Source organism: Apteryx mantelli, chromosome Z, assembly GCF_036417845.1.
Source record: "Apteryx mantelli isolate bAptMan1 chromosome Z, bAptMan1.hap1, whole genome shotgun sequence".
NCBI classification, from domain to species: Eukaryota; Metazoa; Chordata; class Aves; order Apterygiformes; family Apterygidae; genus Apteryx; species Apteryx mantelli.
In genome coordinates this window covers 48,663,432-48,678,397 of record NC_090020.1, presented here as the reverse complement: position 1 = coordinate 48,678,397, position 14,966 = coordinate 48,663,432, and the positions used below count along the sequence as shown (strand labels likewise).

At 36.1% G+C, this 14,966-nt stretch overlaps 1 protein-coding gene across 5 annotated transcripts in view; it reads left to right on the top strand.

Annotated features, from left to right (window-relative positions):
* PAM (peptidylglycine alpha-amidating monooxygenase) overlaps nt 1-14,966 on the top strand; it is a 148,252-nt gene that overhangs the window by 86,968 nt on the left and 46,318 nt on the right. For all 5 annotated transcript variants that reach the window (XM_067316624.1, XM_067316621.1, XM_067316626.1 and 2 more), the window contains 4 exons: nt 2,559-2,644; nt 4,334-4,417; nt 13,292-13,340; nt 13,852-13,919. In XM_067316624.1, the coding sequence (XP_067172725.1) occupies nt 2,559-2,644; nt 4,334-4,417; nt 13,292-13,340; nt 13,852-13,919 (287 nt within the window). The remainder of the gene's footprint in view (nt 1-2,558; nt 2,645-4,333; nt 4,418-13,291; nt 13,341-13,851; nt 13,920-14,966) is intronic.

Here is a 14,966-nt window from a genome sequence, read left to right as displayed (position 1 = left end):
TTTCATGTGTTCATCAGTCATCTTAACTCTTTTTTTTGTAATCTGCTCTGGCTTTGGTTTTGTTTTCGCAAAGCTTGAAGTTTCAAGGTCAGCGTTAATGCCTGTATGAGAGAGTAGGCTTTTTTTACGCATAATGAAAGAACAGTGTGTGTATTTTAGCTTTCTCTCCCTCACTAGTTAGTATCTCAGGGAGACAGAGAGAGAGAGAAGAGAGAAACAGAGTTCACAACAGCTTATATACTTCTTTTTAATTATTCTTATTTTACTTTTTTTAACCTAACTAATGTGATAGAATATCTTTCCTAAGGTCTTAACAAATACTGTGGGGTAAGTGAAGGCTTGCGGGCCCAGTATGTTGTGTATGTATACTGGCAAACCATTAGATGTTCTGAGCAAAATTAGTGAAGGTAAAGAAGTGAAGTGTTCCCTTTCACTCAGTAGTCTAATGCTTGTGGCAGTGCTTTCTGCCAGAAGAATACACAACACCTACATTACAGTAAGGCTCTCTGGAATCGTAGAAGCTCTAAATGTCCCGCTAAAGTGGTTTTCCCTATACACAGAAAGAACTAAATAAACATGCCCCAGGAGCACGGACTGGACTGCAGAGTCACCGCTGTGCTGAGGGTTAACACAGATGGCTCAGGTGTTCTCAACAGAAAGGTTACTGAGCCTGCATCTCCTAAAAGTCCTTGTCTTTTATGCTCTTACTCCCTTCCTCACGCTGTGTGAAACTTTATTTTCCCCACTATTTAAAGTGGGCTTATTTTGTGTGTACAAATATTTTCTCAGATCTCATTTTACCAGCACTATGAAAGACAGAAGGCTTCTGGTTTGGGTTGAAACCTTGGCTTGGGTATCAGCCGTTACTCTGTCTGCCTTGGGTTGGTTGCTGTGGTCAGTGCAGTTTGAGGCCTTCTCAAGCTCATGACTGTAGGCAGCTGTGGTGCCGCATTCGTGATGTGACTTCTGTGCTCAAGCCCACGGCGCTTTGTGCCCAGCCCTGCTGGGCCACTGCAGAAGATGCAAATGCACCCTGTAAATAACCCTTTTCCCTAAGAGAGGATCAAGGGAGAGAGGGCAGATGCACAGATCCAGCCACTATTTCTTAGAATACCTGTTACTCATTAAGCTATTATAATTAATAGACTCAAACCTTACTACTACTTCCGTTCGCACAACACATTCATGCAGTGAACAAAAATAAAGTGATTTCCCAAGTGAAGCAACAGCTGGGAGGCCAAACCCAACTGTTTACTTGGAAGGGAAGGGTCATGCTGACGTGGCAGTGGCTTTTAGGTAGGTGTTTGAAAAGTCCCTCAGAGTCCCTTGTTTCCTCATCGGTGTATATGGGCCTGTAGTCTACATCTGCATATAGCAGTCCACACCCCCTTGGATGTGGTCCAGGTCACACAAGCTGTTGCCAGTGCTACCGGGTGCTATTAGCCTTTTGCAGGTTCAGTGGGCTCTGTGTCCTGAGTTTATTAGGTCTTGTGGGTTCAACAGGACCACTGGTCTCTAAGGCCTAACAGTCCTTGGGAAACTTCTGCACGCTACCTTCTCAGCACATACGCTTTGTTTAGCCTGTTGCTTTCTGGTAACTATTTATCCACACAGCTCTGTAGGTACCTTTAAAACAAACACACACACAAAAAATTCACACAAAATCGCACCACAGGAGCTGTGACCACTTGTGTGTCTGCTCAGTGGCCTCAGCCCTGGAGTAGCTCTTCTGGCAAAGGAAAAAAGTAAAAAACAACCCTTCAGTCAGCTTTCTAGCTGCAGAGGCTGGGGACAACAGCTTGAGAGCTCGCGGTTATTGTAGGTGGCTGTGACCTGTTTGTGGTCTGCAGCTTGGCAAACACTTTCTGTTTTTCATAAATAGAAAAATAATTAAAAAAAAGTGCTGTGAAATGAGAACTTAATTTGAGGCAATAAGCTTGAGTCTAGTACAGGGAAGAGCATGAGTGCCTCCTATCTGTGGTTTCCTGAAGTGCCTTTGTGATATACATTTATTTACTTTAACCAGGTTTTTTTGGATGAATTTTAAATGTCAAACTTTGACTGAAAAGCTTTAATGGTTTGGAGGGTTTTTTGTTTTTTTGTTTTGTTTTGATTTGGGTTTTTTTTTTCTGCTTTACGTATGCCTCTGTCCCTCTGTGCAAATCTGGCAGCCAATGTCATTTTGAGGCACTTAAGCCAACGGTACTAGAAACTTGCAGTTGGTGGTTCATTCTCATAAGTTTCCTTTTATTTTCTCACCACCAGTTATTAACTAGACTGACAGGATCTATCAGAACTTTCTGTAGATTTGATTCCATTTGCCTAAAATTACCTTAAGACAGAGGGAGGGGAAAAAAGAAAAGAGGTTAAGATGGAGGACCTAGTGACAGCCAGGAGTAAACCCTAAATTAGGAGAACTGTGTTTAAACAAAATACATTCTAAAACGTCTTCATACACCTTAAAATTTACATTTTATGCATGTAATTCACCTGGCATTTGCAGATTTCAAAATGGAAGAAAAATCATATTCCCTTTTGTTTTCTTTCCTCATTTTTAGGGACTGTGATGAAGGAACATGCAAGGACAAATCTAATATTTTGTACGCTTGGGCAAGAAATGCTCCACCCACCAGGCTGCCCAAAGGTATTGTGCCTTTTATGTGAAGTCCTTGCATTCGGGGGCAAGGGAGAGATGATGATGTGGAAGTAAGCACCTGGCATCTCTGGGAACCTCCTGTAGTGTTTTATTAAGCCTTAGCTGATTGAAACTGTATCAACTGTAACCTCATAAATTGTGAATGCATTATGCTAGATAATGTATTTGGGAGGGGTTTTTTGACATCCTACTTGCTGTAACATTATGGGCTTCAGTAGGGGAAAAAAAGGCTAAAGGAGAGAATAATAATATAATGCTTGATTCTTATATCACATTAATCTTGCATTTCCTACAATGTATTACTAAAAGTGCACTATTTATACGTTGTTCAGTAGCACTGTTTATATCATCCCTCTGAAACTGTTAACATATTTTCATGTGTTCAGGAAAGCACACAAAAGTTTTCATCTAAGCATTGAATTTTTCTGTGGTCTTAAGTCTTTGGATAATTTTCCACATTTTTCATTTCTTGATGTTTTGATGCAGTTGGACAGCATATTCATACCCACATTTTTGTATAAATAAATGATTTTGCTGAACGTGATCAAAATTTCCTAGGCTAGTAGGAATGGTACTTCTCAAAGACAGTGAGAAGTGGTTCTTTCGAATAATCTCCCAAGAGTACTGGGAATATCTACCATCTCTATAGCCTCAGCTTGAAAATACCTTGAGTTTGAGGGGAAAAAAAAATTCTTGCATTTTTACTACCTTTTTTCATAACTCGGAGCAGTGCACTGTGCATTTACACATTTATCAGCAGGAAGGTTATTTGATTTGGTTATCAGCATGCCAATTTAAAAAGAAAAAAATGTTGCTTGGACTCTGTAGAGGCCTGGTATTTACTCTGTTGTTAAACTCCAGTGGGTAATAATTTTGTTGTCTCTAAGATGTCCATAAATATAAGGGGTTATTTTATAATGGTATTACATTTGCGAACAAAGATGCTGCAGTTGCCTTTACAGGCTTTACCATTGGCAGTTTTTAATCTAGTGGGATTCACTGGCTGAATAAGCAGAAATTGCTTTTTCTGCTTCTTTCCAAGTATGTTCATTATAGAATCAGTATAGAAAAATCCCTTTTGGTGATAGTGATACTCCACAATTTGTGCTCATTATTTCAAATTCTTCCTCTGTCCATATTGTTACTTCTGTCAAAAACTGATGTAGTTTTGTAACTTACACAAGCTTTTTTCAGAGTTAAATATTTTGGGATGAATTTTAATTTTGTACTGTGGATTTTCTTTTCTTCATTCTCCGTGTGTTCTTAGGTCAGTTTTAATACTATCTTTCCCAGGTAGTATAAGAAATGAAAATTCTATCAAATCCTAGAGGGGTGGCCAAAACTGTGGTGGTTTTTTGTTTGTTTGGTTGTTTTTTTTAATAGTTTTGTCAAATCTGTGTTCAGGTTCTTGGAACGAGAGACTTCTTTGCTTAAAGCAGGAATCTATTCAGTAATAATTAACTTATGGTCCTAGCTTTTTAGTCTGTTTGGGAATGTATGGTGGTGTTTTTCTCTAGTTTTCAGGGCAGCATTTTCCTCACTGATATCTCAGGGACGTTTTCTACCCCTTCACTGTAAGCCACTACAGTAATTTGTATTTTTAGATACTGTCAGCAGTAACGAATCATTTTACATTTTATTATTTTTGAACTCTTAATGTGTTTTTCTTCTCTTAAGGTGTCGGATTCAGAGTTGGAGGAGAAACAGGTAGCAAATACTTTGTGCTCCAGGTACACTATGGTGATATCAGTGCATTTAGAGGTATGTATTTTGGGATTCATTCTGTAGGCAGTATCAGTTACAGAAACTCAGAGCATTAAAAAATACGTTCATTAGCTGAAGAAATAAATTTCACTGGCAAAGATAAAGATCACTAGGCATACTTGTAATAAAGTTAATATATTGACTTGAGATTTTTGTAACCTTGCTTTATCTTTAAATGTTTGAAAGAAGGTGAACAAGGATATCTTTTTCTTCAACAAATCTATGCCAGATGACTTAACCTAATGAAGAGACATGTTAATAATCTTAAGATGAGGGAGGAACTCCTTTTTTTCTGTAGAATACTGTGTTTTAGTTAAGAAAGTTGAATGAAAAAAAAAAAACCTATGAACACCCTTAACCTGTTTTACTTGAATACCTGGTGAGAAAGATAAGATATACTTGCCAGTCAATTACAGTATCTGTATTTGGAGTTCTAAAAATGGTAACTAGTGGAGATGGTATCTTTTGATACCTTAAAACAAGATGAAACATGATCCTTTCAGGCATGGCAATACGTCTGCTGTTGTCAATGAGTGTTTGGATTTCATTAATGCAGATATGTTATTGACCTGATGGATGGCTGTTTGGACAAGCTTAATTACCATTTTTCTGATTTATATTTCATGTTGTACCATGCTCTTTAAACCTGAAATTCCTTATTCTGACACCTTTAAGATGCATGAATTTTTTTATTTTTCACTCTTGTGAATCACTTGTCATGTGGCATCTTTGCTTTAGGGCCCCTGTTGCGTTCAAGAGGAAAAAAAAAACAACTTCATCATCAGTCTTACTGAACTCTGCTGTAATACATTAGTGCATAGACTTGAAACAGGAATGTAGAGGTCCTCATGGACTGAGTGATAAATGAAAATGTTGGGCTTAGAAGAATAAAGGGGAAGTAAAATAATAGGAAAAAATTAAACAATAGCAAGAATTTTAGCTTTTTTTTTCAAAATGTGCATAACAAGAAATAAATTACAAAAATCTTTGACTGTAGTATTATTACAAAAGAGAATACCTGCCCAGTGCTGATAGAAGTCACTTCACAAAATGAAAATGAGAACTGCAGAACGTGTACTGAACAAGGAAGGATTTTCATTACATGAGAAATTCCTGAACTGTGCCAGGGGCCTCTGAATCCTTGGGTGCTGCCGTGATAAAAGATCCACAGATTGTACTGAGTTCTCAATGCATGAGTATCCCTAGGGTTGGCAACTGCCCTGGGCCACAACACCTCTTTTCTCTGCACCTCTTGCAAGTTTGGGCAAAACTTGCCTAGCTTTTCAGCAGCAGTGTCCTACTATCTTTAATAACTTAAAGTTTAGTTTAAAGTTGAAGGTAAGGTTTCTATTGTGACACAAAATATAATGTATCATAATGGCAATAATGCTAAGTGGTGGGGAGGAGGAGGAAGGAACAAAGTGAGCGTGCTGGAACTGTTTAAATGGAAGTGGTGCATAGGCACAACTGAAGTTGACTCAGAAAGAATGAGTTTTCATGAGACCATTCAGAGGGCTAGTGCAGCCATGAGATTCTTCACCTGCCAAAATAACTTATAGTTAAAGCTGCTAACCTCTAAAGAAAACATATTAGGTGAAAACCTGCTCTTCGTTATTGCTTGGGGACAGTGAGAGTTAATCTTCACTCTTAAGTACAATTTGTGTATATGTAGTTACAAAAAAAAAAAAAAAAGGAGAAGAAACATGAGATGAGTAATTTCTGTTGCTTGTTAGTTGAGGAAGTGTTTGGGAAATTTTAATTTGTAAATTAATTTAATATTCAAATCTCCTAGTTAAAGAAAACACACAACCCAACCTCATCCACGTATGATAAACTGTGTTAAAATAAGTTAGCACCTGAAATTAAAAATCTTACACCACTGCCCTCTCAGCAGACCTTCTTTTAGACAGGAAAAAAAAAAAAAAAAGATGACATAGAAATGAACTCATGAAATGATGAGAGTTTAAAGAGGTGTGGACTGATATGGATGTGGCTATAATTTAGGAGATACTATTGTCATATATTATTTAAACAGTTAGAGTATGACAGAATACTCTCTTTTATTTTGGTACCTGTTCTACTTGGTAGTCAGATCTTTTATTTTTAAAGTGAAAAAAACAATTTAGTTTGTGTATCATTTTTGTGAGAAGAAAATGTTTCTATTTTTTTTTCTGGCTGTGAAAACTCCAGCTGGAGTAGAGAAAAATATAATTTAAATCTCTCAAACCTTAATTGCTATATTCAAGGCTATTTAATGCAGAACCTTAGAATCGTAGTTAGAGATGTTTTTAAACTTCAGGAATGATCTAAAAGATGCTTTCTTTGTATGTGCTGAGATGTCAGCTGATAACTGTGGCTTTTCAGAATGTAAGAATATAATCGTTACACTTTGTGTGTAAGTACGTGCAGTTGTTGCAATTTAGAATAGTGGGCAAATGATGAAAAGCACTAAGTTTTCAGCAGCACATGAAGGATTCAGAAGCACTGTTCAGAGTTTAATTTTCTGACTTAAAAAACTCACTGCAAATATGAAATATTTGGCTTGCAGTAGTAATTATTTTTATATTAGCATCCAATTCTACTTCCTATCAATTCTGGGGAAAAATGTCTTAGGATAAAATTTTCAACTCATTTTCAACTATTTGCAAAAAGATTATTTCTTCATTTCATTAGCCAGTTATTAAGCTAATTATGCTTGCCTTTCCTTCCCTCCTTAGCCAGATTTAAGTGTTTTCACATTTAGATATGCATGTAACGTTCAAATATCAAAATAAAGCATATTGTATCTTGTCTAAAATACACATAGGCTAAAAAAATGAAACAAGCTGGAAAAAAAAAAAGGAATTTACCAATGAAATTTGAGGTATGTGTAAAGAGCCATTCTAGGAAAACAATAATTGTCCTATTTGACTTTTTTCACTTTTTATATTACTAAAGCAAAAATTATGTTGAGTTGGAGTTATGGTTGATAGTAGGTACAATTCTGTTACAAGTAAAAAGTAGGTCAGAAGACTGTCTGTTTTTTTGTTTTGTTTTGTTTTTTAATATATACTCCCAGGTACTTCAGGGTTCAGGTTCAATTTAAAGTAAATCCAGGCATCTTAAGATCTATAACTGCACACAAACAACTTTAAGTTTGGTCTGTAGGGATATGCAGTGCAGTTGCCATGCTGTTCGTGGTTTATTCTTCAGTATAAGTGGCTTCAGATCTGATTTTAAAAAAAGAATTGTATTTTTCTTTTTTGAATCTCTAGAGTTTCTTTTTTCCCTTGTCCTCCTTACAGCAAAGATTAATGTTGTTTCTAACCTGCCATAACAATATCTTAATCCTTTCCAAGAACTGAAGTCATTAAAAGTAGTCAGAAGCTAGGTAAAATGAACATATCAGTTAATGTCTTTACTTCTTCTGAAAGAAAATGACAGAATTTGATTATTTTTTTATGCATGTAGCCGGGTGCCTTGTTTGAAGCAGCTGATAGGGTTTGTCAGTATGCTTGGAGCAGTTTCTGTTCATTGTGGGGTATTGCTTGGTTGTTTAAGCAAAAGGCACGTGTTTGTGCTCCCAGCTCCTTCTCTTAACCCACACACTTCTTCACTGAAAATAGATTCACTTCTTCCAGCTGTCATTCCTCACAAGTTGTATGTTACCAACATTACATGAAAAACAGATACACCTGGATTTTTTTTTTTTTTTAATTGGGGAGTCTAATTTTGGCTACTCACCTGGGAGTTGACTTAGTTGTCTCTTATTCATAAAAATGTGAATTGTAAGCTGTCATTTGAGTATTAGTATTATTTGAACACTGCATACAGCATGCTTCTCTGATAACAAGAAGCATAATGGTGGGCATAAGCATAGGAATTGCCTTGCTCAGATAGAACCTGTGCTCCAAACCTGAGGCTACCTCACATGGTTAATGAGGCAAAGTCAATTTTGAGACCATATGTGGAGATTCTGGAACAAATCAAAAAGTTGACTTTTAAATAACAAGGGGTTGGGAACTTTAGACAAGGCAGCGTTCTGCTACAGGGAAAGCTTGCAAGGACTCTAGGAGCCATCTGTAAACTCTGTACTGCACCTGTTAAATATTAGAACTAAAGCAATGAAAAAATGAATATAGAGTTTAAATAGTGTGCTCTGTTGTTCATAATCCGTGTACCCAGAGTGCAAAGAAAATAGGTGTCTCAGGGGCTTTATTTTTCTAATTCTAAATTAAAAACCACAGAGTTTTCTTCGGTATCTAGGCAAACATGACGGCAAGTTGAATATCACTTGTGCAAAATAGAAGTCCGCAGCCTCTTGTGAATTTTCAACGTATTTACATGTGCAAACAGTGGCAGCAGTCAAGCTTTGCGGCATGAGCGGCCAGGGAGCCTGGAGAGCCTGCGAGTCAGGCATCGAGGGTGGGCTGCTGCCTCCCGAGCTTCCCGCCAGGCTGTCGCCTGTCGTTTGGAAACCTCAGCAGCTGCCTTCTGCACGGGAGCAGGTTCGTTAGCTGCCGGGCAGCCCTACGAGCCTCCGCTTTTGTGGCTGGTTATCCCCCATGTAACTAACCCGGTTGGGATCATGTGTTTGGATAGACGGGCAGATTTGCACTGCAAGTTATATCAAAATCGGCTTGTAGAAAGAGAGCATCTCTGTTTAGGGTAGTTTGGCTCCTCCTCAATTATGAGTGTTTCATTTGACAGGTTGTGACTATTGCTAGTATCTGAGGTGTTTCTCCTAGAAAACTTTGTAACAGGAGTAGCATAGGTGATTTTTTGTTTTTTATTTTTTACTAATCTATATGTATTTTGGCTGTTGAACTTAGAATTACCATTATAAAGTTATCGTGTACAAATTTTAAAACAAATGATGCATTTAAAATACCAGCAGCCAGAGTCAGGCATTAACTTGCACCATTAATTTTGTTTGACATTGGTAAATAAGGGCAGAGAATATTTTAATATGACTTTTTTGTATGCATGCAGCCTACAAAAGCAGTGGTAAGCACTGCTGCTGGTTTGATTTCTGATGGAAACTCTTCATGAAGAATTAGCTTTGAGATAAATGTGTTTCTGAGTTACATAAATGCGTTTTCTCTCTTTGCCGCATGGCAAATAAAAGCTAATAATTTATTTGCCTTAGATCAGTGTACATTTGCTGGATAGCTTAAATACAAAAATCAAAGTAGTTAGGCAAGCTGGACTGACAGACTGGAGAGAAGACTAAGACTTTGTTTGGTTCTTGCAACGTTTAGGGATCTTCCTGCTTGAGCTTCACAGTGACGCTCTAAAAGAGAGGTTGCACCGTGAACTGCCGCTGCCCCACTGTTGTCAGCTCGCTTGGGTATAATGTTCAGCAGCTTCGAAGTTTCAAGCAGGCAAGCTGCAGGGAAAGACTAGCAAAGAAAACAGTATTTCCAGCATACACTTACAAAAAGGTTGTGTAGCTCAGGCATGGCTAAATACAGCTACAGACAAAATTCTAACATATTGTAATAAGTTCTTATGCATCTAGTGCAATCTATCCATCCATTTTAGTCTTGATGATAAGCACTGCAAGTCAGATTCTTAGGCCAGAAGTTGACTATGTTGTTGCAGGTACTAACTGATCTGACTGGCCTCTATAGTAGCAATAGTAGATCTCCCACCGATAGTCTTCATTTCATTTTGATGTTGCTCCATTTGGACAAAAAAAAAAAAAGTGTGGAAACACTTGAATACAGACAAACTAAAATATATTTGAGTCTCCTCCCCCCTTTCTTTTTAAAAGGAATATGATAATATAATAAGGCTTACATTTTCAAAAATGACTCATGTTTGGGGTGCATGTGGTTTATTTTTATTGCTTTTGGGGTGGTGTTCAGCACTATTTAAAAGCTGGACAACATAGTGATGTTTTGAATTGTAAATTTCAAAACTGAGAGACAAAACTGCAAATTGCTTTTTAAATTATAACATTAAATAATAATGTAAGTAAAAGGTTCTCAAAGGAAGCAAATATTTCCCAACTTTCATTAAAATTGATGTAGTGCAAACTCTCTAACAATGTCAAACTTGTTCTTAAAGCCAACTTCTGCAGTGTCATCTGTGCTATATTAATAGACAAAAACTTAGTTCAGAGCACAGTTTGAAATGAGGAAGGTGAGGCAAAAGAGACATCGCAAAGACCTTTATCTCAAAAATAGAGACACTGAGACTGTAAGGGAAGCTTCCTAGTAAAGGGTGGAGGAGAACAAACAGTATATCCTTATCATGAACTTTTTCTAAAATGATGAAAGCTGAATTTTTTCTTTCTCTCTCAAATGTTTTCCTACAGTTTTCCTACTTTTGATCTAATGACTTGGTCTTTCTGGGGCTTTTTGATCCATGACTTGGCTCTTTGGAAGCAGCATTTGTTATCTGTGACTGACAACTAGTGCTTATTCTGGTTTGGCATAATTTTGTGGGTTTTTTTTTTTCTTTCCATCTAGACTGTGCTGACCATATCTTGATTTCTTTCGTTACCCCACCCCACCCCGCCCCCATACTCTACCTCAGTCTGTTATTTGGTCCTACCCCTTCTCCTCTTCAACCTTTTCTCCACGTTCTCAGCCTCCCTGTTTCCCACCTCAAATGAAACACAGGAAGCAAAACAAACTTTTTGCATGGAAACTCAAAAAAAAAATCATGAAATGAAGTTAAAATGTTCCCAGAAAAAAATAATTATTATTGAAGAAATGATCGATACATCGGAGAAATCTGGCTTCAGTGATTGTGTCTGTATTTCTTGCTCCATACTACATAGAACCATTTCTCAACTGATGTCTTTCCATATAGCTGTTGAGGCCAGCTTGCTGATGGGGATGAGTCTCATGTAGAGTGTAATTCAGACTTGCCATGTGCTGAGTGTATCTATGGAAGGATTTATTTTTATTGTTAAAAAGTAATTAAAAAAAGACAGTTGAAGACAAAGTTTTTAAACATGTCATAATTTAAATTGGAGAATTTGTATCTTAATGTTTAGATTAATTATTCTATGTCTACTACAAGCATGTATGTGTGCACAAAAATGATAATAATGTGTGCTATTTCACAGAAAATGTCTGTTTTCTACAGTGTATTGTTCATTTGGCTGTTTTGTAGAACAGACATAGTGTGGGAAATAGGGCAACAATAACTGGCTAACTACCTTTACTTCTTTTTGTGTGCGTGGTCTTAAAATACTCTTATTTTGATTGTGAGTGAACTTTGTGTTTGTTAATACTCTGCCAAACTTGTATTCAATCCATTATACAGAATGTATGCATCAAATTCTCTGTATTTGAGGTAATATTACATGTAGCTTAAGATATACAGTCAGAAATTCCATCTGCAAGGAATCCATATGCTTTTCTTCCTACATTACCACTTGAATTTTCATCTGCTTTCCTGCTGCTTCATCACACTTGATTTCAAAAATTTGCATTAGAGATGCTTTCCAGACATCCAGTGCGACTACAGTACGTGGGTAGTCTTGATCACAAGATGAGAAGCTACATTCAAATTTTTCTTCTGCACATACAGTGAAGGATTTCCTGTCTTTGTTGCTATTTTTACAGGTACGGCTGCTGTGATTTACTGAATCAAATGGTGGAATATGGAAGTGTCTCTTGGATGACACAGAACTAGAGAAACATAAGAGTTCTCAGATGCCATGATGCTGAGCATTATGAGAACCTAGCAAAAATGAATTAACAACTTTTTCACTTATCTAATTTATACATTATGTAAAAATAGTGACGGGGGGTTGTTTGTTTGTTTTTTTACTGTTGTCTACTTTATGAACATATTCGAAAGTAAGGTCTAGTATCAATGTGGTAAAAGTCAAACCAAAGATTATCAGTTGTTAATGAAATATTTGTATGATCAAAATATCTATCTTTAAAAAAAAATGAAGCTGATATTTTTTAATTAGTTAAGTCTCACTATTTTGTCCCACTTTAGTCATAATCCTTTCTTCTGTTCAAATGCACCATTTGTTTCAGGTCTGAATCTAGGTACTGATGGGAGGAAGATCTCTCTCGAGTTAGCACTTGTCAGCTGTAGCAGCTCTGTTTTCTTTCTTACCTCAAGCTAATGTGATTAAAGGATGTTGTTTACTTGCTTTAGAGCTATATCCATTGTCTATCTGTAGCTGAATTTGGTATAAAACAGGAAAGGAAAGGAAACTCTTTTTTAGTGAGGATCGAAGTCTTAAGATTGCTTTTAACTCAGTGTTTGAAATTGAGTAGCTATCAAGACAACAGTAACTTGAAATGTCAAACATATTAGAGAATGGTGATATAGTACATTAATAAACAATATAGCTATTTTTACTATTCTTCTAGAATATCCAACTTCATTAAACAGACCCTTTTTTTTTTTTTTGTATTTTATATCTCAAGTTCAAATGCTGACTTTTATTATAAGGATTTATGGCTGCTTCATTTTTTAATGGCTAAAGTTAATGCTTTTCCACAGATCCTTCATTTTTACTAATTTGTGTCAAAATACAAATTTGTTTGAAGCAAAATGACTTTTTCTGCTGATGTAAAAATGACACTTTAATTTCCCAGATTTCAGTATTTCCAGATGCAAATAAATATTTGCAATTTCTAGTGCCAAAAGAGCAGTTAGTTTTTCATTCGCCAGAGCTCTCCTATATATTACAGATTTTGCTTTATTTAAAGCACAGTGAAGTTCAGGTCTGTGTAAATTTAGGTAATGTTTCCACCATATGAGGGTTCAATAGTTTTACTGCAAACAGCAAGATTAAAACTTCTATAGTCTTCCCGCGTTTCTTTAATCCAGTAGGGAAATGCTATTAATGTGAAATAATTTTGCATACTTTCAGATACTAATGATTAAACTGTTTCATGATTTGTACAGATAAACACAAGGACTGCTCTGGTGTAACTTTACATCTGACACATCAAAAGTAAGTATGTGTGAAAATATTTTTCTATTACGATTTTTTTCATCAGAACAGAAGGCATTGAAACCCCTTTAGTTTCCTTTGAAAGATGTGAAATAAAATATAATAAATAATGCTTAATCCTGTGATGTATGTAATATTATTTTTGAAACCATGTATTTTGTCTTGGTAAAAATTTTTCTTTCATGTTAAACTTTGATACGATGCTATCAGTATTGACTTAAACCAGTTTGGAAGCTTCATACTTAGAAATTTGTGACAAGGTTGGAAATGAAGTAGATGGTTATTTTGTCCGAATTCACATGCTTTTGTAGAAGATGCTTTAAAAATTGTAGCTCAGTATAACAGAAGGAAGGAAGGAAAAGCACTATGCAACAGCTCCTTTCTGTTTGTCAGAAACAATCCAACATTTAAAAATTGGTGTTGTTAAGTAGTATTGCGCATTGTATCGCTCACAGCAGAAGTCTGCTCTTACAAAGGACTTGTTTAGCAGAGCTTGGGTTTTGAATTACAGGCAGCCTTTGATTGCTGGAATGTATCTTATGATGTCTGTGAACACTGTAATACCACCAGGTGAGAAAGGTAAGTTATAATCCTACAAAGTGATTGTGTAATTTCAGCATCTGATTTCTGTTTTGTTTTTGTTTTGTTTTCACCTACTGATTGTGGAAGAAAACTTAGCTGAGACTTGCTGACCTGTAGATGGAAGAGTTAATTGCTAAATGAAACAAATGATTAAAAAACAATTATAATTTTAAAATGGTATCATATTTCCAGGTGATTAGATCTACAGTGGCTGTCAGTTTTGCATAAAAGAATAATCACCTGTGTAATATTGAAGATTTCTATGTTTTTAAGAGTATTTCTTTGATTTATTTTCCTCTTCAAAAATATTTTGCAAAAAATCCCTATTTTTCCCCCCAAAAGCCATAAAATAGATGCATATAACTTGTAAACGTTTTTTTTTTTTTTGATTCTTCATTTGCATTTGTCATTTGTGCTGTAAATTTTTGACTTCTAAAGATTCAGTTTTAATAAATGAATCTCTGCCAGTAAGGATCGACTCTTTAAAAAATTTGTTCCTGTGTTCCTATTGGGTTAAAAGGTCAAAATGCTGAAAAAATATTGTAGAACAAAATTTTATTTGAAATTCAGATTGGATATTCCCAATATCACTTCTTCAAACTGGCTTGGAATGCTGTATTTTAAGCAAGTTAAATAACTTGTATCTTCCTATGCTATACTGGGGTTTTAAATTAGGTATCTGAGGACTCCGCTTCTCCCAGGTACAGCTTAGCTGCTTAATAGGAAAAGGTAGTCAAATGCTCAACTGACTCCAGCTGTTAGGTGAATTCAGCACCTTGAGATCTTTTTTTTTAAGTTGAGTTGAAACTTAACATATTTTGCTCTTCCATATAAAAACATCAAATTGAATTTTTTTTTCTGTAGAAATTTTTGATTAATGCAGTAAGTATGTTTAAGCTGTAGGGGGTACGTGAAGGAGGAGCAAAAATAGTTTCATACCTGTTGATAGCTCTGTCTTTCAATGTTCAATCAAATTTGCGGTCCTTACATAGTGCATCAAGTTTGATACTATCAGTAATGAGTCAGCCAGTCTCCAGATATATC